Source organism: Nycticebus coucang, chromosome 1, assembly GCF_027406575.1.
Source record: "Nycticebus coucang isolate mNycCou1 chromosome 1, mNycCou1.pri, whole genome shotgun sequence".
Classification (NCBI taxonomy): Eukaryota; Metazoa; Chordata; class Mammalia; order Primates; family Lorisidae; genus Nycticebus; species Nycticebus coucang.
Window position 1 is genome coordinate 113,103,161 of NC_069780.1, and position 25,474 is coordinate 113,128,634.

At 39.2% G+C, this 25,474-nt stretch overlaps 1 protein-coding gene across 8 annotated transcripts in view; it reads left to right on the forward strand.

Moving 5' to 3' along the window:
• KIAA0825 (KIAA0825 ortholog) overlaps positions 1–25,474 on the forward strand; it is a 498,502-nt gene that overhangs the window by 178,290 nt on the left and 294,738 nt on the right. For all 8 annotated transcript variants that reach the window (XM_053586527.1, XM_053586542.1, XM_053586532.1 and 5 more), the window contains 2 exons: positions 2,391–2,530; positions 22,021–22,185. In XM_053586527.1, the coding sequence (XP_053442502.1) occupies positions 2,391–2,530; positions 22,021–22,185 (305 nt within the window). The remainder of the gene's footprint in view (positions 1–2,390; positions 2,531–22,020; positions 22,186–25,474) is intronic.

The following is a 25,474-nucleotide window of genomic DNA, read 5'->3' on the forward strand; positions in this document are numbered from 1 at the left end:
ATGTGGCCCACGGGCTGCAGTTTGAGGATGCCTGTCTTATAGCATAAGTTAAGCAAACAAGCTACATCATTCACTTAGGTCAGGATAATGGCCTTCAGTTCCATCCAAGTTGCTACAGAAGACATGATTTCATTCCTCTTTATGGCTGATTAGACCCCCATAGTGTGTGTGCATGTGTGTGTGTGTGTATACGGCATTTTCTTTATCCACTCATCAGCTGATAATAACTTAGGTTGATTTCATATCTCTGCAATTGTGAATTGCGCTGTGATAAACACTTTGGTGTAGGTGTCTTTTTTATATAATGACTTCTTTCTTTGGGTAGATAACCCATCATGAAATTGCTGGATCAAATGGTAGGTCTACTTTTAGTTCTTTGAGGAATCACTGTACTATTTTCCAAAGAGTTTGTTCTAGTTTACATTCCCACCAATAGTGAATAAGCATTCACTTTTGCCACATCTGTTCTAAATTCTATTGTATTTTTTGACTTATTAGTAATGGCCATTCTGACAAAGGTAAGGAGGTATCTCATTGTGGTTTTTCAGTTTATGTTTCCCTTACGATTAGTAATGTTGAGCACTTTTTCGTGTTTATTCACCATTTATATATCTTCTTTTTATTTATGTCTTTTGCCCATTTGAGGGGAGGGTATTTTTTTTTCTTGCTGATTTGTTTGAGTTCTTTGACCTATTTTTATTGCCTACTTTAATCTTACACCAGCAATCATTGGAATTATTCCCTTTTGGGCACAGCTGTGTAATACTTCCTCCACCTCCAGGCCTTCTCAGTTCCACTCAGCTCGCAGCATGGGAAGTCAGCATGAAAATGGGTTTGTCTTTTGAACAGCTAATTCTTGTATTTAACTTTTTTTTTCTTTCTGTATCTAAAGCAAGTGAAAATGCAATGACACATTTCTTTCCTTCTGCTTCTATTTAGTAAACAGTCTCCACTATTGTCCTAACACAAAGATTAGAACATGGGGATGAGGACTTACCCATCGCAGAATGCAATTCGATGCATACTTGGAGGACAGTTTAATGATATGTATCAAAAACTTAAAAATATTTTTTGCTCCTTTTCTAGAAATTCCATTTCTGTGAATTAACTATAAGGAATTAATTAGGGATTTCAACAAAGTTTTATACGTAAAAACATCCATCAAATCCTTAACTAAAAGAAAAATGGAAATAAATGATCTACAGTATAGTTAGACAAATCAGTTATGGGATAGCCAGATGATGAATACTGTGGAGCCATTAAAGGGGTAGATGAGGTTGACTTGAGAATTCACATTTTTACCAATTGCTGGTCTGGGGCCCATGCTTTGAAAACCACTGGTCTAGCCTGTGGTGGCCTCTGGATGGCTCTCCACTCAGTAGATTGTGTCTGCTAATGACAGGGCTGCAAACTATCCCTCTCTTTAGTGCCCTTTGCTGTGCATTGCTATCCCCTTGGAAGCATCTGATCCTCATCCACACCACTCCATTGCCCAGTCACACTTTCTCTTCCCAACACCACCCGTGCGCCACATCTTTATGGCCACCACCAGATTGAGTTTGACCTTTTCCTGCCTTTTATTATTGTTGTTCTTGTAAATTTCTTTCTCATGTCATGACCTTTAGTGAATGTAAATTCTGAGATTTTAGAAGGAAAAAGTGAGAATGTTACCAGTTTTCAATTCCTGCTTTGCTTTCTGATCTGCTGAGTCATTGGTGAATGAAAGTGGGACATAGAGGACCTGATTTCAATTTTCTGTTCAACACTGATGGTAATTTTGCAAGTAGAATCTTATTTGCCTTGGAATTATTTCTCTTTGATGAACTGATTACTCACGTAGGTAGCAGTGGTTCTGGTAATTGCATGTTGATTTAAGGCTTTACATACTAAAAATTAGATTACAGTTGACCCTTGACAGAAGCTTTGAATTCCTTTCATTTTATCAGCAATCACAGCACATAGCAAATTACAAAGTAGCCAGAATCCATCAGAACTTCTTTCTGTTAATAAAGGAAGGAGTAAATAGCACACAGTAGGTACTCATTCTGTATCAGTAAATGAACAAATGAATGCATTCAGAATAAATGTATGAATAATTTTTCTTTTCTCCATGAAACAAAAGGGACATAGTTCCATGAAATATAGGCATAGCTATTTTGTATCAGTTTTAAATTTGGCAGGCTACCAAATGTTAATTTGCTTTTAGCTAGTTGAGATTAAATTTAATTCCTTCCCCGGGCAACCCAAAGTAAGTAAGCATGAAAGCATTTTCAGAGTAATCTGGGAGGAATTGACATTTAAAGGAGTTAGCATTACATCTGTACTTTAAGGCTATTAGTTTCATAGATAAATTAACTTCATTACTCCATCTTTATCTTGCATTTTGAAAGGACTCCATCAGCTGGAGGAATGAAAACCGAGGGTCAGTTGAAACTGCTCTTATCCCAGCCAGGTTGTAATTGGAACCTTCTTCTGGAAACCCTACTGCATCGCAATGGTCTTTTACTGAGGATCTTGTTGAAGAGCTCAAGTGAGTATTTGCAGTTGTAAGAATGTCCTTAGATAACCTACTCATTGCTCTCATTAAATAAAAAATTTTTTTCCTGGTATTGGCAGTCAGGTGTATTAGAAGTCCGTGGGGCTAGCAGGAGGCAAAACATTGAATCACTTTCCAAACCACTTTGAAAGAATTTGCTTTCCAGGATTCTGAATGAGGGAAAAACAATAATTTTATGTTAGATAGAACATGATAGAACACTGTTCTATCATTCCTAACATTATATGGAAATGTATTATTGTGCATTGCCTCAAATGCCTAGGAAAATTATAGGAATGTACTTATATTTCTAAAGCATAAGTCTGAGTTAGACCAGAGAGAAAGAGATAGAGAGAAAGGGAAGTTTGCATTAGAGCAAGTCTAGGACTTTGGTATGTCGAGAAGGGTGCTTCTGCAACTTACAGACAAGCAGGCTGTGTCTTACAACCATACCCGCTGGGGCATGGTGAAGTAATTATGAGAAAATTATGAATGGAAGTTAAAGAGTAACAGAAGACCAGACTTCTCTTAGACTTTCTTTTGTTCCCGCTAAATGCTATGGCAGAAAATGGTAAATAATGTTATGTCAATACAATATGTCCCATTGTGCTCCTGCTTTGTCTGGGAAGAGGCTTCTACCCACTTTCACCCACCCTGTACGAACCTCTCCTATTCTGTGCTGTGTGAAGCCAGATTCATCTTCTTCATTACTGGTTTTGCTATAGATTTCCCAAACCAAAACCTTTTTCTCTAGTCCCCCATCTCCTGTGGAAACAAAGTCAGCCCCTTCAGCCATTCAAATACAGCCTCCGACTTGCGTTCTCACCCTTTGGCCCCTGTTGTCTTGCACACACCACGGTCTTAGTCATTGACCCAACGCCCCAGCTTGTCTCCTCCACACCTGGCCTCATTGGTTTTTCTTTTAGCCCAGTGTCTTTCAACATTTTTTATCTCATGGCACACTTGAACCTATAGTTAAACTTCCACAACACACTTAAATTATGCTGATCAAAAAAAGAGTAAAAAAAGAATATACTTACTGTGCTTTGACCTTCTTTAGAAGGTACTTAATGATCTTTTATGAATTTTTGTGGCTCACTTAAGATCTTCGCAGGCACCGAGTTAAAAATCACTATTTTAGACCATCATGGGCGACTGGGCCTCTTCCCATCTGCAAAGGCCAGTTGAGGTTCCGTATACTTTTTTTTTTTTTTTTTTTTTTTTTGTAGAGACAGAGTCTCACGGTACCGCCCTCGGGTAGAGTGCCGTGGCGTCACACGGCTCACAGCAACCTCTTAACTCTTGGGCTTACGAGATTCTCTTGCCTCAGCCTCCCGAGCAGCTGGGACTACAGGCGCCCGCCACAGCACCCAGCTATTTTTTGGTTGCAGTTTGGCCGGGGCTGGGTTTGAACCCGCCACCCTCGGCATATGGGGCTGGCGCCCTACTCACTGAGCCACAGGCGCCGCCCGAGGTTCCGTATACTTTAACACTTTGGCTCACACTGATCTCTTCTTCTCCTGAGTCTTGGCTACTTTATTTCACCTCAGCATTTTTTGCCTTCTGTTGTTGCGGTATCTGTGTGTGTCACTAGGCCCTACAGTGAGAGGTTCACAGCATTCTCTTGTCCAAACGGCTCTAGCCATTCTGGGAATTTTTGGCTTCTTGTATCTGCCCAGGACCACTTTCTCTTATTCTTCACCTCCGTTCATCTTGACATTTGCTTTGCAAAAGCCACTTAGGGGAGATGCCTAAGAGATAGTGCTGCTCCCTTGGGGCTCTCAAAACAACAAAGTACATGGTGCCAAAGGTCGGCCCAGCTCCTCAGGCCTCATTGTGTCCCAGCAAGGAGGACAGAGGTTCTCCCTCCGAAACCCTGATGTGATTTTATTCCCGTAGTCCCTGGGCAGTATTGTTTGGGCCTCAAGTCTCACAAAGTTCACCTGAAAGCCATTGCTGTTGCTTCAGGGTATGACTCTACTCCTCAAAAAAGAAAACTGGTAGGAGGGAAATTATCATACTTCCCCAATTAACCAACATCTCTCCTTTGCTTACAGATATCAGGCACTATGCTGAGCACTTTACACTCGTTATCTAATTTGATTCTTCCTATAACCCTTTATAGTATGTACTGTTATCCTTATGTAAACAATAAAGGCATTAGAGCAGTGATTGTCAATGGGTATGCCATGAAAAATTTTAAAAACCATTAATTAGAATTAGATTATTTTCAAAAGAAAAGTTCAAAGCACAGTAAGTATATTCTTTTTTTTTTTTTAACTCTTTTAAGTGTGCCACAGAAGTCTAACTATAGGTTCAAGTGTGCCATGAGATTAAAAAGGTTGAAAAACACTGCATCAGAGTTTAAGATAAATATTACCCAGAGATGCATGTGGCTGATAAATAGTGAGCAGACCTGAATTCGAACCAAAGCAGAGCTTTCAGTCCCTCATTTTCCAACATAAATACTCATGCAAATTAAACCCTGAAGCAGAGTAGTGGTGATATTGGGCAGAAGCGTCATCTCCACTCTCAGGTGGGAGCAACCAGGACATCCTGATGCAAATGCGTCTCGTGTCTTCCCAGCTAGGTAGTCAGGGCTGTAGTGTAGATTTTATATTCCTCCTCACGCTAACACAGCACTTTTTAAACAAAACAGTAAATAGCGCTCAATCAGTTACCAGTTGTGAGATAAAAACGCAGAGCTTCCCTTAAACTTTATAGTCTGAGTTTTTGGGCAAGGTGGTCGTATGACATGGGTAATACCTGACATAGCTGGGGGAGTTACTCCAATAGAATCATTGAAACTCAAGGGCATGGTCCTATCAATAGGAGATAATTTCTCTTATGGGACATGTAGAACATAGAACAGCATGGAAAATCAATTGTGATGAAAACTTTAGACTATATTGATATAGCCACTAGGAACAGGAAGAGCCCTGGGAGCTGTGCTTTCTCATAAATTTACTCACCACATTTACTTAAAAATAAGGTTCACCTTCTGATATATATAATGCACTTGTTTTTAAGAGACTTTGAGTTATCAAAGATACCACAGACATCACCTTCAGTTCTGGTTCCAGTGGAGTTCAACAGTGTATTTACCCAACTGTCTAAATACCCGTCATTTCTTACAAAGGCTGCCAGGCTGTGTGGCTGCTCGGCATTGCTTGTATTGAATTTTACTAATGACTTTGAATACTGTAAGGAAAAAGTATCAGAATTTACTAATCAATTGACTGACTGACTTATTAGGCTCCAGGAGAATTCTTGTCATTTCCAGTTAGAAACAATATACTCATTGACTCTTAGTAATTATGCTGGGTGGCGCCTGTGGCTCAGTGAGTAGGGCGCCGGCCCCATATACTGAGGGTGGTGGGTTCAAACCCAGCCCTGGCTGAACTGCAACCAAAAAATAGCCGGGTGTTGTGGCAGAACGCCTGTGGTTGCTGTGAGTCCTGTGACATCATGGCACTCTACCAAGGGTGGTAAAGTGAGACTCTGTCTCTACCAAAAAAAAAAAAAAAAAGTAATTATGCTAAGATGGGAATTATTATGCACACAAAATTAAAATTTGTAGTATTTTTTATAGAGATTTTCTTTTCATTTGATTAAAAGTCTCAGTATTTCAGAACAATCCTCCGTAATTTAGAAGTTTGGTCACATTTTTAGGAAAGCAAAATTTTAGAGTTAAATACCATGATTTAGGTATTTCAAGCAACATAATTGTGAGCTTTTTATAAGAGAGTTTGTCTTTATAAATAGTGTATTTTTGTTCTAATTAATAAAGTTTAACTGTGTTAAATTGGCTTACGAATAAAAATGCAAGTTATTAAGTACATATGTTTATTATTATGTATATTTTAAAACAAGGTTCTCTTTGTTCAGTAAACAATTATTGAATTCTATTAGGTACAAAGGTTTTCTTGACAAACAACTGTTATGACTTAAATATCCTCTTCAACACTCAAGTTGAAATTTAATTGCCATAGTAACAGTGTTTAGGAGTGGGACCTATAGGAGGTGATTATTGCGTTTATTCACAGATTATCACAGGAGTGGGCTAGTTATCACTTAAGTAAGTTCCTAATCAAAAAGACAAGTTGGGCCCACTTCCTCTCTGCCTTGTGTGCTCCCTTCTGCATTCCACCCTCCTGCCGTGGGACGGCCTCCCCAGACGCTGGCGCCGTGCTCTTGGATTTTCCAGCCTCTCCAACTGTGAGCCAAATCAACTTCTGTTCTTGATAAAGTATGCAGTCTGTGGTATTGCATTATAAGTCAACAACCATACAATAAACAGATCAAAACACATGGAGTCTATTTCATAGTGAGAATGATGCTTGTAGCTTTTGGCTTTGCTGAGTGAAAATGATTTATCAGAATTTTTATTTGTTTTTAAAGAATCTGTAGAGTCTATAGGGAAATGGCTATCTTGTCATCTGAGATGCAACTGCACTGGGCATCAGAAAACAGCAAAACTAAATAAATGAATGGTAAAAATTTCTATGTTTCATAGGCTGCAAGCTTCTGGGAAGTAGAATCAGAGTTTTGCCATATAAAGTAATTCTTCCTTTGTAAAAATATGTAACATTTTGAGGGAATCATTACATTGCCTAAACCTGATAAAAAAGAAATTGATTTCATATGGTAGGTGGTCGTTAACACTCTTGGCTACAGTTCAGTTGGCATGAGAAGGTAATGTTTGTTGATTTTAAATGAGGCCATCTTAAACCCAAAGGAAAAGAACTGTCACCTACGCTGTTTATGGATTTTAAAATTGTAAGACATTATTTTGGATTATCAACTTAAAAACCCAGAGCATTTGTTCTGATAATGACCTTGCTGAGGCCACACAACCTTACAGGTTTCTCACAGGTGGCATCAGAGAAACGAATATGTGGCAATTTCCCAAGTGCTAACAGATAACCCTTCCTGCCAGTGGTGTTTGTATGTACTGTGACTAATATTCTTTCCTGTGCCTATTGTCCCAGTGAAACTTGTTAGCTTCTGATGATATTCATTTGTAGTAGAGGGACAACAGCAAACTAGCACCTGCATGATATTTAACATACTCCAGCCATTGTTTCCCAGGGTCTCATGTGTGTTCACTCACGGAGGCTTGTAACAGCTCTCTCTGATAAGTACAGTTATCATCTCCATTTTATAGATGAGGAAACTGAGACACACATGAACTAAGCCACACACCTGGTGTGGGCAAAGCAGGATTTGATCCAGGCAGCTGGCTTCCAACGTCCATGCTTCCAGCCACCACACTCCATGGCAGCCATGCAGAGCCATGGAACAGCTGCCAAATAGCAGCTGCGCAGTTCATAAGGGATAAGTTGGTACGAGTTTAAGCCTTGTAGCAAAGTGCCTAAGATAATCTAGAGAAAATTCTAGCCAATGGGCTACTACCACTGGCAAGTGACAGTTGACTGAAAACGAATGCATAATTCAAATCATCTTGCCTCGTAGTTACCATTTTCCCCATCTTTTAGGTAACGTAAGGAATATTTTGTTATGCGTGGGGGCTGGTGTTTGTATATGTGTGGTGTTTTGTTTTGTAAGAGCGACCCAAGTGCAGTTTAGTGACTGTCTTGAAGGCGGTGACCTAAAGTAAGACTATACTCCTCCTGGTGTGCTCAGCTGTCAACACGGATGTCCTAGGCTACTTTTGCCGGGAATGACATCCACACTGCTGGATTCTGACTTGGTCAGTCCTGTTTCCGGACAGGAGTTGAACCCTGTTCTTTTGTGTGATTTTTTCCCTTGTCCTTTCCAACTCAGCATCCCACCCAACCATGATGATGGACCAGCTCAGAGGTATCAGCGGGCTCCAGAAAATTCACAGAGTGCTGGAAACAGCTATCATTTAGGTTCTGCTGAGGGTGGGAGGTGGGGCACAGTTATGTAAAACAAGTCTTCCTGTCTCTGACGTGAAGACACATCATCCGGGGATCTCATTAAGGCTGCAGACTCTGACTCAGTCAGTCTTGGGAAATTACATATTTCTCTAACAAGCTCCTCGGTGACTCTACTCCTGCTGCTGGTGGTCCCCAGACAACTCTTTGGGTAACAAGGATATTGAACGTATATCTGCTGCTATAGAAGGCAAAACAATGGGAGTATGTGGCTTGTCCTTGTAACATAGTACAGGCTTATAGAGAGACATAAGCTGCAAACCATTTTATCAGGAGATTCACCACAGTCAGCAAGCATGCTCTTATTCAAATACAAAACTGATTATTTCACTCTCCTGCTAAAAACGCTTTGTGGCTACCCAGTGCTGACAGCACAAAGACCGTAGTCCCTGCAGCACCAGCAGTGCCCCATGTGCTCTTGCTGGGACCAACCTGGCCAGCACATTTTGTTCTTTTTGCCCCCATTTAAAATGTTAAACATGCTCCAACACAGGGTCACACATTTTTCTGGCCTAGATGTGTGTATTCATATAGCAACCTCCCTGCGGAAGTTGCTTGACGAAACTGACAGCTCTCTGGTCCCATGTGCCAAGTTCTGTCCTTTTACAGAGCCTTTCTGGTTACAACCTTCCTCTTCTCCATTTGCCTGGCAATTCTGAGTCATCTTTTAGCCTAAATATGACTTTCCAGGAAGTCGTCCCAGATCCTCCTGGCTAGGTAATGTCCCATCGTACTTCTTTTGTCACAATTTTAAGCGAAATGTTAATTGATATCATTGTATGTTTAACATCTGTCTCCACCATTGTGGGTTCCAGGAGGGCAGGGACAGCTCACGGTTTATCCCCAGAGCCTGGGCTGGTTCATGGCGCTCCAGACTGGTACTGAGCACAGAGAACATGCTGAGGGAGTAGTTGAGTGAGTGGAGGCCAGTTCAGCTCCCATGGACTTAGTCTGGCCTCACATTATAACTTAGGAAGATTGGAGTATGAATTTTGCTATGATGCTTCACCTGCAAGGAATCAAATCTAGTAAGGCTTGGCAGATGCTAAAATATTTTATATTCTCTTTGTGGCACTTAGAAAATATGACTGTAGAAATGTGTGCTCTTTAGTATGTAAAATGAGTGGGCATTTTATTACAAGTGATATGATTATTATGAATTTTTGTGGCATCTTCTCCTGGGCAACTCAAATGATTTAACATATTAGTTCATTTATGACCCTCAGATTATTAAGGCTATTCTGAAAACACAGAGAAACTGAGTAAATTGCCCACTTGATGCTCTAAGTGGTTCTTAGAGAAATAACAGCCATTATTTCCTTTAAGTCTATGGTTTTTAAATGAATTCTAAAAAAGAAAACATGAGATTTTGTGGAGATGATTCATCTTTGAAATAAGAAATAATATTCTTCTGAGTTAAGTTCCGGGAATCTTTTGTTTACCTGATTTTATAAAAAAGCTCTTCATTCAGCTAACGTTTAGTGGGCGTCAGTTAGGCGTCAGGCATTGTTCTGGCTGGAAACACTGTGACAAACATGATGTACCAAACTGCTATTATAAAGCTTATATTCCAGGGAATTGATTTGGGGGGCAGGTGGGGATGACAAACCTTGTAAAGTAAACAAAAATAAAAATTAGATTGAGTTCAGCTACTCTTAAATATCAGTGCTTTTCTAACACGGTGTGACTGGTAGAGATTGACAGATTGGGTGATAAGGAGAGGCCGCTCTGAAACGCTGACACCTGCTTTCACTTATGCAGGATGTGGGAGCGGATGGAAGACGTCCTTATGTAGAATTAGATATTTGGAACATATGCATACTTTCCTCCAGTATTCTAGAACAGGGGCTGACAAACTTTTCTATAAAGGACCAAGCTTTGTAGACCATATAGTCCTTATTGCTGTTACTGAACTGAGGCAAGAGAAAGCACTATCTCCCCTTTACCTACTGCAAGTTTCTTGGCTGACACCCCTATTATTAAAAAAAAAAAAAAGATAACAAGAGAATTTATAACAGCATTTCCCTGGTGATTAGTGATGGTGAGCATTTTTTTTTTTTATAGACCTGTTGGCCTTTTATATGTCTTCTTTTGAGAAATGTTTGTTCAGATCATTTACCCCCTTTTTAATTAGATTGAGTTTGGGGGGTTTTTTTGGCTGTTGAGATATTTCAGTTCCTTATATGTTCTGGGCCTATTTCATTTCCTTCTGAATAAGTAGTTTGCACATATTTGCTCCCGTTCCCCAGGTTGTCTCTTCCCCTTGATGACTGTTTCCTTTGATGTGTAGAAACTTCTTAGTTTAATATAGTCCCATTTGTCTACTTTAGTTGTTTGTAATTTTGAGGTCTTAGCCATAAAATCTTTGATTAGACCAATGTCTTCAAATGTTTTCCTCTAGTAGTTTTATAGTTTGGGGTCTTAGTGTTAAGTCTTTAATCAATCCTGAATTGATTTTTATATATGATGAGAGATATAGGCCCAGTTTCATTCCTTATGGACGCCCAATTTTCCCACTACTATTTATTGAAGACTCTGTTCTTTTCCCAGTGTATGCCTCTGTCAAAAATCAGTTAGCCATAATGATATGGATTTATTTCTGCACCGTCTGATCTGTTCCATTGGTCGGCGTGTCTGTTTTTACACAAATACCTGCATGCACTAACGCATGCCTGCAGAAACTGTTTTGGTTACTACGGCCTTGCAACATCTTTGAAAGTCAGGAAGTGCGACGTCTCCAGTTTTTTCCCTTTTGCTCTGTGTTGCTTTGGCTGCTTTAGCTCTTTAGTTTCATATGGACATTATGATTGTTTTTTCAATTCTGTGAAAAACAACGTTGATATTTTGATAGGGATTGCATCAGGTCTGTAGATTGCTTTGGGTCTGTGGTAATTTTAATAACGGAAATTCTTCAGGGCAGGACTGAGGGCCAGTTCAGCTTCCTCCATCAGCACTATAGTTGCCCTTGCAGAGGTCTTTCACTTCTCTCATCAAATTTATTCCTGGTGTTTTATGTTTTTTGTAGCTATCATAAACGGCATTGCCTTCTTGATTTCTTTCTCAGCTTGTTTGTTTTGGTGTATGGAAATGCTGCCGATTTTGTATGTTGATTTGTATATTCTGCAACTTTGCTAAATTTTACTTATTAAATCTAAGAGTGTTTTGGTGGGGTATTTAGACTTTATTAGATATAAGATCATATCATTAGCATAGAAAAACAGTTCGACTTCTTTTCAAGTTTGGCTGCTTTTTATATTTTTCTCTTGCCTGATTGCTGTGACCAGGACTATGAGTACATTTTAAACACAAGTGGTGACAGTGAGAGCATCCTTGTAGTTTTCCAGTTCTTAGAGGAAAGGCTTCCAGCTTTTCCCTATTCAGGATGATGTTGGCTGTGTTCTGGGTTAATACGGCTTTCGTTATGTTGAGGTGTGCCCCTGAAGTTTCTAGTTTGAGGATAGTTTTTATCACAAAGGGATGTTAAACTTATTAGATGTTTTTTCTGCATCTATTGAAATAATCGTATACTTGCTGTCCTTATTCTATTGATGCGATGTGTCATGTTTATTAATTTGTGAATGTTGAACAATTCTCGTATCGCTGGAATAAATACCACTTGATTTTAATGTGTTATTTTTTTGATGTGCTGTTGGGTGTGGTTGCCTAGTACTTTGTTAAAGGTTTTTATGTCTGTTTCATCAGGAATATTAGTCTGTAGTTTTTGCTGTTGTGACCTTATCTGGTTTAGGTATCAGGGTGATGCTGGCCTTGTAGACAGAGTAAGGGAGAATTCCATCTTCAATTTTCTGGTGTTGATGGAGGATAATCTGGTGTTAATTCTCTGAAAGTTTGGTAGAATTCAGCAGGGAAGCCATTTGGTTCTGGACTTTTCTTTTTTATTATTATTATTATTTTTTTATTAAATCATAGCTGTGTACATTGATATGATCATGGGGCATCATACACTAGCTTCATAGACTGTTTGACACATTTTCATCACACTGGTTAACATAGCCTTCCTGGCAATTTTCTTAGTTATTGTGCTAAGACATTTACATTCCACATTTACTAAGTTTCACATATACCCTTGTTAAGATGCACTTTTCTTTGTTGGGAGACTTTTTATTACTGCTTCAATTTTGTTACTTGTTATTGGTCTGTTCAGGTTTTTTATTTCTTCTTGATTCAATCTTAGTGGGTTGTATGTTTTTAGGAATTTATCCATTGCCTCTAGGTTTTCAGTTTGTTTTTATATGGGTGGTTCATAATAGTCTTTGATGAGCTTTTGTATTTCTTCGTTGTCAGTTGTAATGTCTTCTTTTTCATTTCTAATTTTATGTGAGTCTTTTCTCTTTTTTTTAAAGTTAGTCTAGGAGCTCAGCACCCGTAGCACAGTGGTTATGGTGCCAGTCATATACACCGAGGCTGGAGGGTTCAAACCCAGCCCGGTCCTGCTAAACAACAATGAAAACTGCAACAAAAAATAGCCAGGCGTTGTGGCAGGTGCCTGTAGTCCCAGCTACTTGGGAGGCTGTGGCAAGAGAATTGCTTAAGCCCAAGAGTTTGAGGTTGCTGTGAACTGTGATGCCATAGCACTCCACTGAGGGCAACCTAGTGAAACTCTGTCTCCAATAAATAAATAAAAATAAAGTTAGTCCAGGAAGTGGTTTATCAATTTAATCTTTTCAAAACACAAGCTTTTCATTTTGTTGATCCTTTCTATTATTTTCTTAGATTCTAATTCATTTAGTTCTGCTCTGATTTTTATCATTCCTTCTAATTTTAAAGTTTGCTCTTAACTTTTCTAGTTCCTTGAGGAACATCATTAGATTGTTTATTTAAAACATTTCTACCTTTTTTTTTTTTTTTTTTTTTTTTTTCAGTTTTTGGCCGGGGCTGGGTTTGAACCCACCACCTCCGGCATATGGAGCTGGCGCCCTACTCCTTCGAGCCACAGGCACCGCCCCAAAATATTTCTACTTTTTTGATGCAGGTATTTATTGCTTTAACTTCCCTCTTAATACTGCTTTCTGAATGCCACAGATTTTGGTATATTCTGTTTCAATTATCATTTGTTTCAAGAAATTTTTTTTTCCTCTGTAATGTCTTCCTTGACCCAATATTCATGCAGGAGTATGTTGTTTAATTTTTATGTTTTTTTGTAGTTTTCAAAATTCCTCTTGTTATTGATTTCTAGTTTTATGCCATTGTGATTTGAGAAGATACTTGGTATGATTTCTATTTTAAAGAATTTTTGAGACTTGTTTTGCGTCCCAACACATGTAACATACAGTCTATCTTGGAGAACATTTCATGTGCTGAGAAAAAGAATGTGTGTATTTAATACAAATTTTATGTGGCCAGGCACAGTGAGCCACACTTGTAATCCTAGCATTTTGGGAGGCCAAAGTGGCAAGATTACTTCAGCTCAAGAGTTCGATACAGCCTGAGCAAGAGTGAGACCCCATCTCTATTAAAAATAGAAAAAAAAAAAAAATTATAGCCGGGCGTTGTGGCGGGCGCCTATAGTCCCAGCTACTTGGGAGGCTGAGGCAAGAGAATCGCTTAAGCCCAGGAGTTGGAGGTTGCTGTGAGCTGTGTGAGGCCACGGCACTCTACTGAGGGCCGTAAAGTGAGACTCTGCCTCTACAAAAAAAAAAAAAAAAGATAAGCAAAAAAATAGAAAAAAATTAGTCAGGCACTATGGCAGTTTCCTGTAATACCAGCTACTCGAGAGGCTAAGGCGGGAAGATGGCTTGAACCCAGAAGTTTGAGGTTGCTGTGAGCTAGGCTGACACTATGGCATTCTAGTCTAGGTGACAGAGTGAGATTCAGTCTTTAAAAAAAAAAATTATATATATCTATATATGTATATAGATATGTGTGTATATAGATATAGATATTTTATGCAACGAGGAGCCTTCAGGGATCTTAACACCTTAACACATTTTCATAGAAAGTTGAAAGTAAGAATTCAGCAGGCTGGGAGAGCACTGCTAGGGCACTGTGCACATGTAAACCTCTAGTAGCAGTGAATCCCCCTGGCTGGTGGTAGAGTTTCTTGTCTGATGCCACCCTTCTTTTGAAGCACTAACAAGTCCAGATTCTCCACAGGAGTTTGAAATAATGTCCTCATTGAAAAGGGCCCTTTGGTTAGGTGTCATTGGAAAGACAATTTGTTTTTAAATCGTGTATCTGTTTACATGATCTGTAAAACATCTGATGAAGGAGAAGGCAAATGAAATTTAAATTAGCAGCTTTAACTATTGGTATTTTTGCTGGTAAAACCTGGGTCAGAGGATGAGGATTTAAACAGGCAGCTTGCCAACACTCTTCTCCATGACTCAGTAGATCTCCCTGTCCCCCAACCCCCTCAACTCCCCTAGTGGTACTCCCCGAACCACCAGAGAGCTGAAAACTAAAGGAGTCTCTTACAGTGGCTGAATGTGCCCTAATAGACTTTAGTAGAGGGGGAGATGCAGCCAGAAGGCAGACCCTTGTACTCAGGCAAACCCAAGCACGTCTAGTTTCTCTCCCCAAACTCAGCATTCAGATGAGTCATTCCTTTTTCCCTAGTGCAAGGAGAGTGAGGAGTGGGGAGAGACCAACTTATGACTCATGGAGGCCAACAGAAGAGTCCAGGGTGGGCAAGATGCTGCTCTAACGGAAAAATAACCTCTTGGGTAAAATTATCGAGTGAAGGTAGATTACGTTTGTTTAAATAATGGCTATTTTAGATGCATCTAGAACTCATTGATTTTTATCTCTTTCACTACTAAAGCCCTCATAAAGACACACCTGAAGAATTTTATATTAGGAAAACAAATATCTGGTCGAGACGGCAGAGGCAAAGGACAAGAAAAGGGCTAGACCTTTGTTTGGAGGAGAAGGGAAGGGACTGTAGAAGAGAAGAAGGAAAGTCTTTCCTCACTATCATAAGGTTCGTGGCTGAGGCACCTATAACAAAAGACAGATTAACAAGAGAAAACCACACAAATGTATTTAATATAACGTATTTATATGACATGAAATTGTTCAAAAATAAAGACCCAAAGAAACAAGGAAACCTGTGTCCTTTGATGCTTAGGCCTGATTGAACAAAGGGGTGTGATCCGATGGCAATGACCCGTAGGGAAGCTAGCAAGGCCTGTGTGTTCAGGTTCTCCTGTGTCCCTGTGTCTTCAGAGGGTACTGGGAGGGCATCTCTGCAACGAGGGTTCTATGACTGACTTTAGGGGGAAGTCAGATCTTTCCTGGCCTGCTTCTGAGGAAAAAGAGGGGAGAAGACCTTCCTGCTTCTGCCATTTTCTCAAATGCCAAGATGCCTTGCTCGCAGTAGTGTGTCCTGAACCCCATCGGGACTAGCTTTAAAAGCAGGTTAATATAATTAAACTATATCTGAGTCTTCTTTATTTTATTTTATTTATTTTTGAGACAGAGTCTCACACTGTGCCCTGGGGTTGAGTGCCATTATGTTCTAGCTCACAGCAACCTCAAACTGTTGGTTTCAAGCGATCTTGCCTCAGCCTCTCTAGTAGCTAGGACTACAGCAATCACCACAATGCCCAGCTTTTTTTTTTTTAAGAGATGGGTGTCTTGCTCTTGGCTCAGGCTGGTCTCCAACTCATGAGCTCAACCAATCCACCTGCCTTGGGCTCCTAGAGTGTTAGGATTACAGGTGTGAGCCATTTAATCCTAGTCTGAGTCTTCTTGAAAGAAATAAGGATATATCAGGATGAAAGTGAGCACAAAGAATATATTCTAAAAGTGTAAGCAATTCAAAAGTTCAGGAAAATTGTTAAAACTACCTTGCGTCCCTGGAATGAAACCTACGTGATCGTGATGTATGACTTTTTTGATGATAAGCTATAATCTATTATTTAGAATTTTGTTGAGAATTTTTGCATCCATATTCATTAGTGAAATTGGCCTGAAGTTCTCCTTTTTAGTTGGGTCTTTTCCTGGTTTTGGTATCAGGGTTTGCTTCATAGAATGTGTTGGGGAAGATTCCTTCCTCCTCAATTTTTTGGAATAATTTGTGTAGTATAAGAATAAGCTCTTCTTTGAGGGTTTGATAGATTTCTGGTGTGAAGCCATCCGGATCAGGGAATTTTTTTGTTGGGAGACTTTTTATTGTTTCTTTGATCTCAGTGCTTGAAATAGGTCTATTCAGGATATCTATTTCTTCTTGGTTAAATCTAGGGAAAGGGTGTGATTCCAGATATCGATCCATTTATTTAATTGTCAAAATTCTGGGCACAGAGTTTCTTGTAGTATTCAGACATAATCTCTTGTATCTCTGTGGCATCTGTTGTTATTTCCCCTTTATCATTTCTGATTGAGGTTACTGGAGATTTTACTTTTCTGTGATAGTTAATCTGGCCAAAGTTTTATTTTATTTTTTTTCAAAAAAACAACTTTTTGTTTTATTAAACTTCTGAATGATTCTTTTGTTTTCAATTTCATTAATCTCTGATTTAAATTTGGTTATTTCTTTTCTTCTGCTGGGTTTAGGCTTAGATTGTTCTTCTTTTTCCAATTCCATAAGATGACTTGTAAGTTCGTTGATGTGCTCTCTATCTGTTTTTTGGATGTAGGCTTCTAAAGCGATAAATTTTCCTCTCAAAACTGCTTTTGCAGTATCCCATAGGTTGTTTTGGTAGCTTGTGTCTTCATTGTTGTTATGCTCAAGGAAGTTAATGATTTCCTCTTTTATGTCTTCCTGCACCCAAGTGCCATTCATCATAAGGTTGTTTAGTTTCCATGCCTTTGTGTGGGGTTAAACATTTTTGTTGGAGTTGAGTTCCACCATTAATGCCTTGTGGTCTGAGAAGATACAAGGTAAAAATTCAATTCTTTCAATTCTGTTGAGGTTTGTTTTATGTCATAGGATATGATCAATTTTGGAAAATGTTCAATGGGCAAATGAGAACTAATATTCTTTATCTTTGAAATGGAGGGTTTTATATATGTCTGTGAAGCACAGTTGTTCTAGGGTCTCATTTAAGTCCCTTATATCTTTGTTTAGTTTCTGTTTAGAGGATCTGTCCAGCTCTGTAATAGGAATGTTAAAGTCTCTTGCTATTATGGTGTTATGGAATGTCATATTGCTCAGACTAATTAAGGTCTGTCTCGCGAACCTGTGAACATTTAAGTTGGGTGCACAAATATTTAGAATTTAAATATCTTCTTGTTGTATTTTTCCCTTGACCAATATGAAGTGCCCATCTTTGTCTTTTTTTGACTTTAGTTGCTTTAAATCCACTTTGTATCTGAAAATAAGATTGCAATCCCTCTTTTCTTCTGAATTCCATTGGCCTGAAAAATTGTTTTCCATCCCTTAACCCTGAGTTTTAATTTGTCCTTTAAGACAGGGAGTGTTTCCTGCAGACAGCAAATGGATGGCTTGTGTTTTTTTTTTACTCAATCAGCCAGTCTATGCCTCTTCAGTGGGGAATTCTAGCCATTAACATTTATTGAGATAATTGGTAAGTGTGATGGTGTTCTATTTGTCTTGTTTTCTGAAGGTCCATTGATTAGCTTTATCTTTTGCATCATTGTGGAAGCTAGGTTTTTTTCCTTTAGTTTCTGGGTGTTTAGTTTGCTGGTGGTCCATTGTGATGGTCGGTGTGTAGAATGGGTCTAAGTATTTCCTGTAGAGCTGGTCTTGTGTGGCAAACTTCTTCAATGTTTGCATATCAGTAAATAATTTGATTTCTCCATCAAGTTTAAAGCTTCGCTCAGCAGGATACAGAATTATGGGCTGGAAATTCTTTTGTGTAAGTATATTAAAGGTAGATGACCATTGTCTTCTGGCTTGAAAAGTTTCATTAGAGAAGTTTACAGTCACCCTGATGGATTTGCCCAGGTAGGTCAATTGGCTATTACTCCTTGCAGCTTGCAGAATCTTTTCTTCTGTCTTGAATTTGGATAGGTTCATCACAATGTGTCCTGGAGAAATTCTATTTGAATTGAGACAACCTGGGGTCCACTATTCCTCTGAAAGCAGTGTTTCAGAATCTTTAATGATATTTGGGAACTTTCCATTTATAATATTCTCCAGTATGTCTTCCATTCCGCTGGGCATTCTTCTTCCTCTTCTGGGGAAGAAATCATATGTTTGAACACTTCATGAAGTCCCATAATTCTGTCAGTGAACGTTCTGCATTCTCTTTCTTTTTTTCTGACTTTTTAACTGTCTGAGTTAGCTCAAGAGCTTTGTCCTCTATCTCTGAGACTCTTTCTTCTGCATGGTCTAATCTGTTATTGATACTTTCTATTTCATCTTTAAGTTCTCTAATTGAGAGAGAGAGTTCTCTAATTTCTCTTCAATTCCTTAAGTTCTGCTATATCCTTTCTATATTCTACATATCATTCATCTCTTATTTGATTCTGCTTTTGGATTTCCTTTTGGTTATTTTCCACTTTCTCAACAATTTACTTCATTGTTTTCATCATCCATATTTTAAGTTCCCTTTCTGTCATTTCTAACATTTCCTTATAGGTGGAATCCTCTGTAGTAGCTACCTCATGGTCCCCTAGGGATGGGGGCTTTGCTCTGGTCTGGTTTTTCATGTTGCCAGGATTTTTCTGATGTTTCCTCTTCATGAGTGTTTTCCTTTTGTCTGTTTCTTTGCCCTACTTTTTTCTTTCACTTTTGCTCTTTAAGTTACTGTGCCTCTGACCTAAGGTATTGATGTGTCCTTTTTTTTTTTTTTTTTTTGCGGTTTTTGGCCGGGGCTAGGTTTGAACCCGCCACCTCCAGCATATGGGTCCTGCACCTTACTCCTTGAGCCACAGGCGCCGCCCTGATGTGTCCTTTTGATACAGGACTAAAAGGATGAGAATATTGAAGAGCAAGAAGGGATAAAATATTAAAAGAAAAAGAAGAAAGAAAGAAAAAAAAGAGAAAGTAAAGGGGATGAGCAAAAGGGAAGCTTGACTAAAAGAAGAGAGGTAGAGAGAGGGAGATAGGAGTGATAAAGGTGTATAGTAAGGTACTTTGACCACACCTAAGAAACCCCCGCCTCTGGGGGTTGATGATTCCCTTGACATTACAGCTCTTTGCCAGCCTGCACAGACACAGTAACCCACCTCCACCAAAAAGAGAAGAAAAACAAAAAATAGTATGAATCAAACAAAAAGAAACAAATAAAAAAACCTTACAGGATAAAATTGGGGGGGGGGACAAATAACAGGGGCAGTTTAACTAGCAAAAATGGAGTTATTATTATTAAAGAAGGTAATAATGAAAAATTATATTTACATGAGAAAAATGAAGAATAAAAGAAAAATATAATGAAAAATTATATTTACATGAAAAAATGAAGAATAAAAGAAAAAGAAAGGGGGAAAAAGTTTTTTTAAAAAAAAGAAATAAAGAAAACAAAAACAAAGCAATATATATATTGGAACAGGAGACCATTCTCCTGAGTGAAGTATCTCAAGAATGGAAAAACAAACACTCCGTGTACTCACCATTACATTGGAACTAACTGATAGATGAACAAGTGCCATGAGGGAGGTAAAACTCAGTGGAAGGCAACTAGGGGTAGGGGAAGGAGAGGAGGGATGTGGGTACTATTAACACTATTTGGGTGAGGAGGAGCACACGTACAGCCAGGAGGGAAGCATTATAAAAATGATCTGTGTAACCTAAAATATTTAATGTCCCCTTATATTGACATTAAAAAAAAAAAGATGCTGAAACTCTTGATTATCAAGTAGACTAAGGAAGGTTTTTTTTTTTTTAATTGTTGGGGATTCATTGAGGGTGCAGAGAATCAGGTTACATTGATTAATCTTGTTAGATAAGGACCCTCTTGTAGTTGTGTCCTGCCCCCCAAAGGTGTACCACACTCCTTTCCCTCCCCACCCTCCCTCCTCCATGAAGAAAATGGAAGAAAAGGGGCAGGTTTAAACATGGGGGATGACATAAAGTATCACTGAATGTTGCATATAAGATCAATTGGAAGGAGGGGTGGGAAGAAAAAACTACAGAGATTATTTGGATTTTCAAAAAATGAAATCATGAATGCCTGGATTAGAAATATTTGCCATTTAACATTTATGCTTGATGGAAAAGTCAAGACCTTTTATGTAGCAAGTGAAAAAAAATTATATTAGTCTTATTTAAAAGAAAAAGGAAATTTATCAGGTAATCTTACATAGATAATGTATGCATTGCTGGTTTCAGGTTCCAGACAGTGTCATCTAATCAGGAATTTTTTCTCTGTCTCTTAGTTCTGCTTCTTACTTTATTGAATTCATTCTTACTCAAGTTCTCCCCTAACTGGCCCTCAGTCTAGTCCTGCCAGCTTATCAAACGCTGCAGAAAGGGAACACTGCTTTACCAATAATTTCAGCAAAACGCCTGAGGAAGGTTCTCACTGGTTCCCTGCCCATTTCTGAACTAATGCCTGTTGATGGGCAATGTCATGCTGTGATTGGCCAGGCCTTGGCCATGTGTTTGCCCCAGATAATGGAGTCAGCTTCACTCAACCCAAATAAACTAAATGTGTGTGTTGAGGGAGTTAAGGGATACAAACAGGAACAGAGATCACTTGCTAAAGGAAAAGTAACTTGTTTAAAGAAAAAAAGAAAATGGATATTAACAAAACTAATTAATGTTTTCTGCATAAAGTCTATGGTGCTATTTCTTAGTTCTCAGATAATAGTGAACTCTTCCAGACCATGAAAATCAATTCACAGAAATGAAATTTTCAAGAGGAAACATAAAATTGATGAGCTTGTAAATGAGCAAGAATAAAGGAATGTATTCATACTGAAATATTCTAGAGTACATTTATATGAGATATATAAAATAAAAGGGCAAGAAATGAGTTGTTATTATCTTTAATTCAGTTCATAAGTTTGCATATCATGATACTAGATATCTCATGCTTACAAGTTAATATTTCACCTTTTCATCCAGCCAATAAATGCAATAGTACAGACACTTTTGATGGCTGATCTTTGAGGAAACCATAATGGAGCCTGAAGAGATTTGAAAAAAGCAATTAAAGTGGCTCCATTTTTGTGGAATTCCTTGTATGATTTTATTGAGGAACCAGTTAATAAACCTCTTCATTTGGAATGGTTTATCATTTCAGAATTTTCCTGTGATGTAATTTTAGTTTTCTTAGTTGTCTGGCTTTTTTTCATAATTTTTAGAATGAATTTGTATTCATTTTAATTTACATTCTAATATAAGTTTATCTTAACATTATTTCTTTATTTAATTTTTAAATGTGAAAAGGAAACAAAACAATGTTCCTTAAGAGAAAGAATTCTGACACTTAGGAAAACTGGCCTTGTCCTTTGAAGTGATGTCACTGTGGTCCTTCTCACAATTTTTTTTCTCCAAAAGTAACTATGGGTATCTCAGAAACAGTACTGGATTTGATGGATCATTGATCTGAATCTGGATCATTGATCTGTGGTATTTATTTTATTATGCAAATATTAACCAAATACATTTTCATATTATGCAAAAGTAAGTTATAAGAATTTAGTCACATTCATAGATAATTACCTTACTAAATCTCTTTGATTCTTTTCAAGAACAAGTTTATAATACAGAAAATAATCTGACCCAAGGACCCAGCTTGATGGAAGCCATCTTTAAAGTACTGTATCATTGCAATTTTTCTCCACAAACATTTGGAAGTGTTTTCCTGAGCTACATGGAAGAAGAGCAATTATGGAACTTCTTATATAACATCCCAGGTATGAGACATTTACTATTTGTGAAAGAAGTGTTTTATAGATACCTGCACATGCCTTTAAAGATATTTTAGAAGTTTTGAGAGAGTGGAGCAAGATGGTGGCCGAGTAACAGCTTCCTTGCATCTGGACACCGTGAGTCTGGGGAGATAGGACTCCAGGCATCTCTGGCTGGTGGGATCTGCCTATAATCATCCTTGTGAGGATACAGGGAGTCATGAGAGACTTCTGGACCCCAAGAGTAGGACTAAAACAGTGGAAAACCAGCAAGTGGTCGCGTGTGTTCAATTGGTCTAAACCCGCCAGCAGCTGTAAGTAAGTACTGTAGCAGCGAGACTGCAAACCGGAAAGGCCTTACCTGTGAACTATTTTGGTGGACTTGGCACTCAGTTGAACTGCCTTGGGGAGAGCCTGAGCAGGAGTGTAGAGAACTTTGGCCATTGTTTAGGGCCCCAGTCTGAGCCGCTGAGCCAGATGGAGCTAATAGTCTTTGGCTGTGGGCCACAGGGAGCCCTTGTGAGTGATCTGCCCTGGCAAGCTCCTCCCTCAGGGTCGCAGAGCAAGAATCGGGCTGGAGCTGGTAACCCAGCGACTGAGTAGCCTAAGGGCCAGGTCTGAGCCGCCTTATAGCCCTAACGCTTGGGGCAGAGTGAGACCGGTTTTGGCACACTGTGTAAGTGGATAGCCACTTCAGCAGTGATTCCAGTGACAAGCACGTTCCTGGGAAAGCTTCTACTCAGCGAGTTTACAAGTTCAAAGTGCCTTTTAAGAGGGCTGAAGAGAGATTTAGGGTGTCTACCTGCTGGGGTTGGAGAAATCTGCAGCCTCCAGTCATATCAGCACTGTGATTAACGCTCATAGCCCAGAAGACCACGTGTCGCCCAGACAATATTCAACAACATATACATACTGCTTTGTTTTTGGTTGTGGTTTTTTTTTTTTTCTGTTTTTTTGGTTTGGTTGTTTTTCTATTTATTTTGATGTTGTTTTGTTTTTTAATTTCAACCTTTTCCATACAGATTTTTTTTCTTTCTCAATTTTCCTAGTGTAATTATATTTTCCCATTGCTGCATTTTTCAATAACTAGAATTTCATTTTTGCTAGTATTTCTACTGCTATTATTTGGTTTTTCACCCAATTTTATCCCGTAAAGTTTTCTGTTTGCTTGCTTTGGTTTGGTTTACAGCATTTTTGTCTTTCCTCTCTACTTGGTGGAGGTGGGGTACTGTGTCTCATCAGGTTAGCAAAGAGCTGCTGACCTCAAGGGAACCACTCAACTGGGCACCCCCAGAAGGTGGGGTTTTTTTAAGGTTCTGTCAAAGTACCCTACTATACACCTATATTGCTTTGTCTCCCTCTTTCTGTGCCTCTCTTCTTTTTGTCAATATTCCTTTTACCCACCTCCTCTCCTTTCTCTATTTTTTTTCTTTTCGCTTGTTCTTCCTTTCTTCCATCCCTTTCTTGCTCTTCAACCTTCTCATCATTCTGGTCCTGTACTAAAAGGACTCATCGAAACCTAAGTCCACAGGCACGAGAAATTAAAGAGCAAGAGGAAGTGAAAGGAAAATTAGGGCAAGGAAACAGATAAAAGAAATCACCCATGAGGAAGAATCAGCAGAAAACTCCAGGCACCATGAAGAACCAGTCCAGAACAACCCCGCCAAGGGACCATGAGGTAGCTACTGCAGAGGATTCCACCTATAAAGAAATGTTACAAATGACAGAAAGAGAATTTAGAATACACATGATGAAAACAATGAAAGAAATGATGGAAACAATAAAGGAAACTGCTAGTAAAGTGGAAAATAACCAAAAGGAAATCCAAAAACAGAATCAAATAAGAGATTAATGATATGAAGAATATAGAAAGGATATAGCAGAGCTGAAGGAACTGAAACGGATAATTAGGGAACTTAAAGATGCAATGGAAAGTATCAGCAACAGGTTAGACCATGCAGAAGAAAGAATTTCAGAGGTAGAAGACAAAGTTCTTGAAATAACTCAGATAGTAAAAGAGGCAGAAAAGAAGAGAGAGAAAGCAGAACATTCACTGTCAGAATTATGGGACTTTATGAAGTGTTCCAACATACGAGTTATAGGAATCCCAGAAGAGGAAGAAGAATGCCCAGAGGAATGGAAATTATTCCATTATAGAGAATATTATAAAAGAAAATTTCCCAAATATCCCCAAAGATTCTGACACACTGCTTTCAGAGGGATATCGGACCCCAGGTCGCCTCAACTCTAACCGAGCTTCTCCAAGACACATTGTGATGACCCTGTCCAAAGTCAAGACAAAAGAAAAGATTCTGCAAGCTGCCAGGAGTAAGCGCCAGTTGACCTACAGGGGCAAATCCATCAGAGTGACCGCAGACTTCTCTAATGAAACTTTCCAAGCAAGAAGACAATGGTCATCTACCTTTAATCTACTTAAACAGAACAATTTCTATCCCAGAATTCTGTATCCTGCTAAGCCAAGTTTTAAAATTGACGGAGAAATCAAATCATTTACGGATATACAAACATTGAGGAAATTCGCCACAACAAGACTGTCGGTGTCGCAGGGCCGCTGACCAGCAGGGACGAGGACACCAACGGAAGGATCAAGGGCACTTTATTGTAGAGATGATACAGCTCGGGAAAACAGCAAGCTCTCTTCTTCCTTCCTCTTCTTTCTCCTATCAATCAATCCTCCCCCGTTACCAACTCTCTGGTACTTATATCCCCCGGGCTTCCGCCTCCCCCGCATCCGGTGCTAGCTCTCGGGACTTTCCAGCCACTCCACCTAATGGGAACCCTAGGGGAGGCAACGTCAACAGTTGCTAGGGAAGGGGCTCCGTTATAGGTTGCCTAATGTAATACAAGCAGTTAGCGCGTCATCTGTTTCTGGGGAGCAGCTATCTCTACAGGTTAGGTTTTTCCCATCCCTCCGCCATTTTAGGCCAGCGGCCGCCGCCGTCTTACAGATCTCTCCACATCTCCCCCTTTTCGTTTATTTAATTTTGTAGGTTGGGACCATGCCTGTCTTAGGTTGTCCCCGTGCTCGAGCATAGTCTTACCCGTCATGGAGGGTACAGGCAACGGTGGCCTGTTCTCTGTCTTAGGTTGATCTATGTTGGGGGGATCTTACCCGTCATTGGCTACTGGTCCAGCATGTTTATCCAGATCTGGAGGGAGCCTCCCGATTGCAGGGCGAGGAGGGCCTGCTGGACGATGACTCAATCTCGTTGTTGTCTTTGGCGGAGGGCATGGACAAACTCAATGCCCATGGCCACGGCAGCCAAAAGCATAA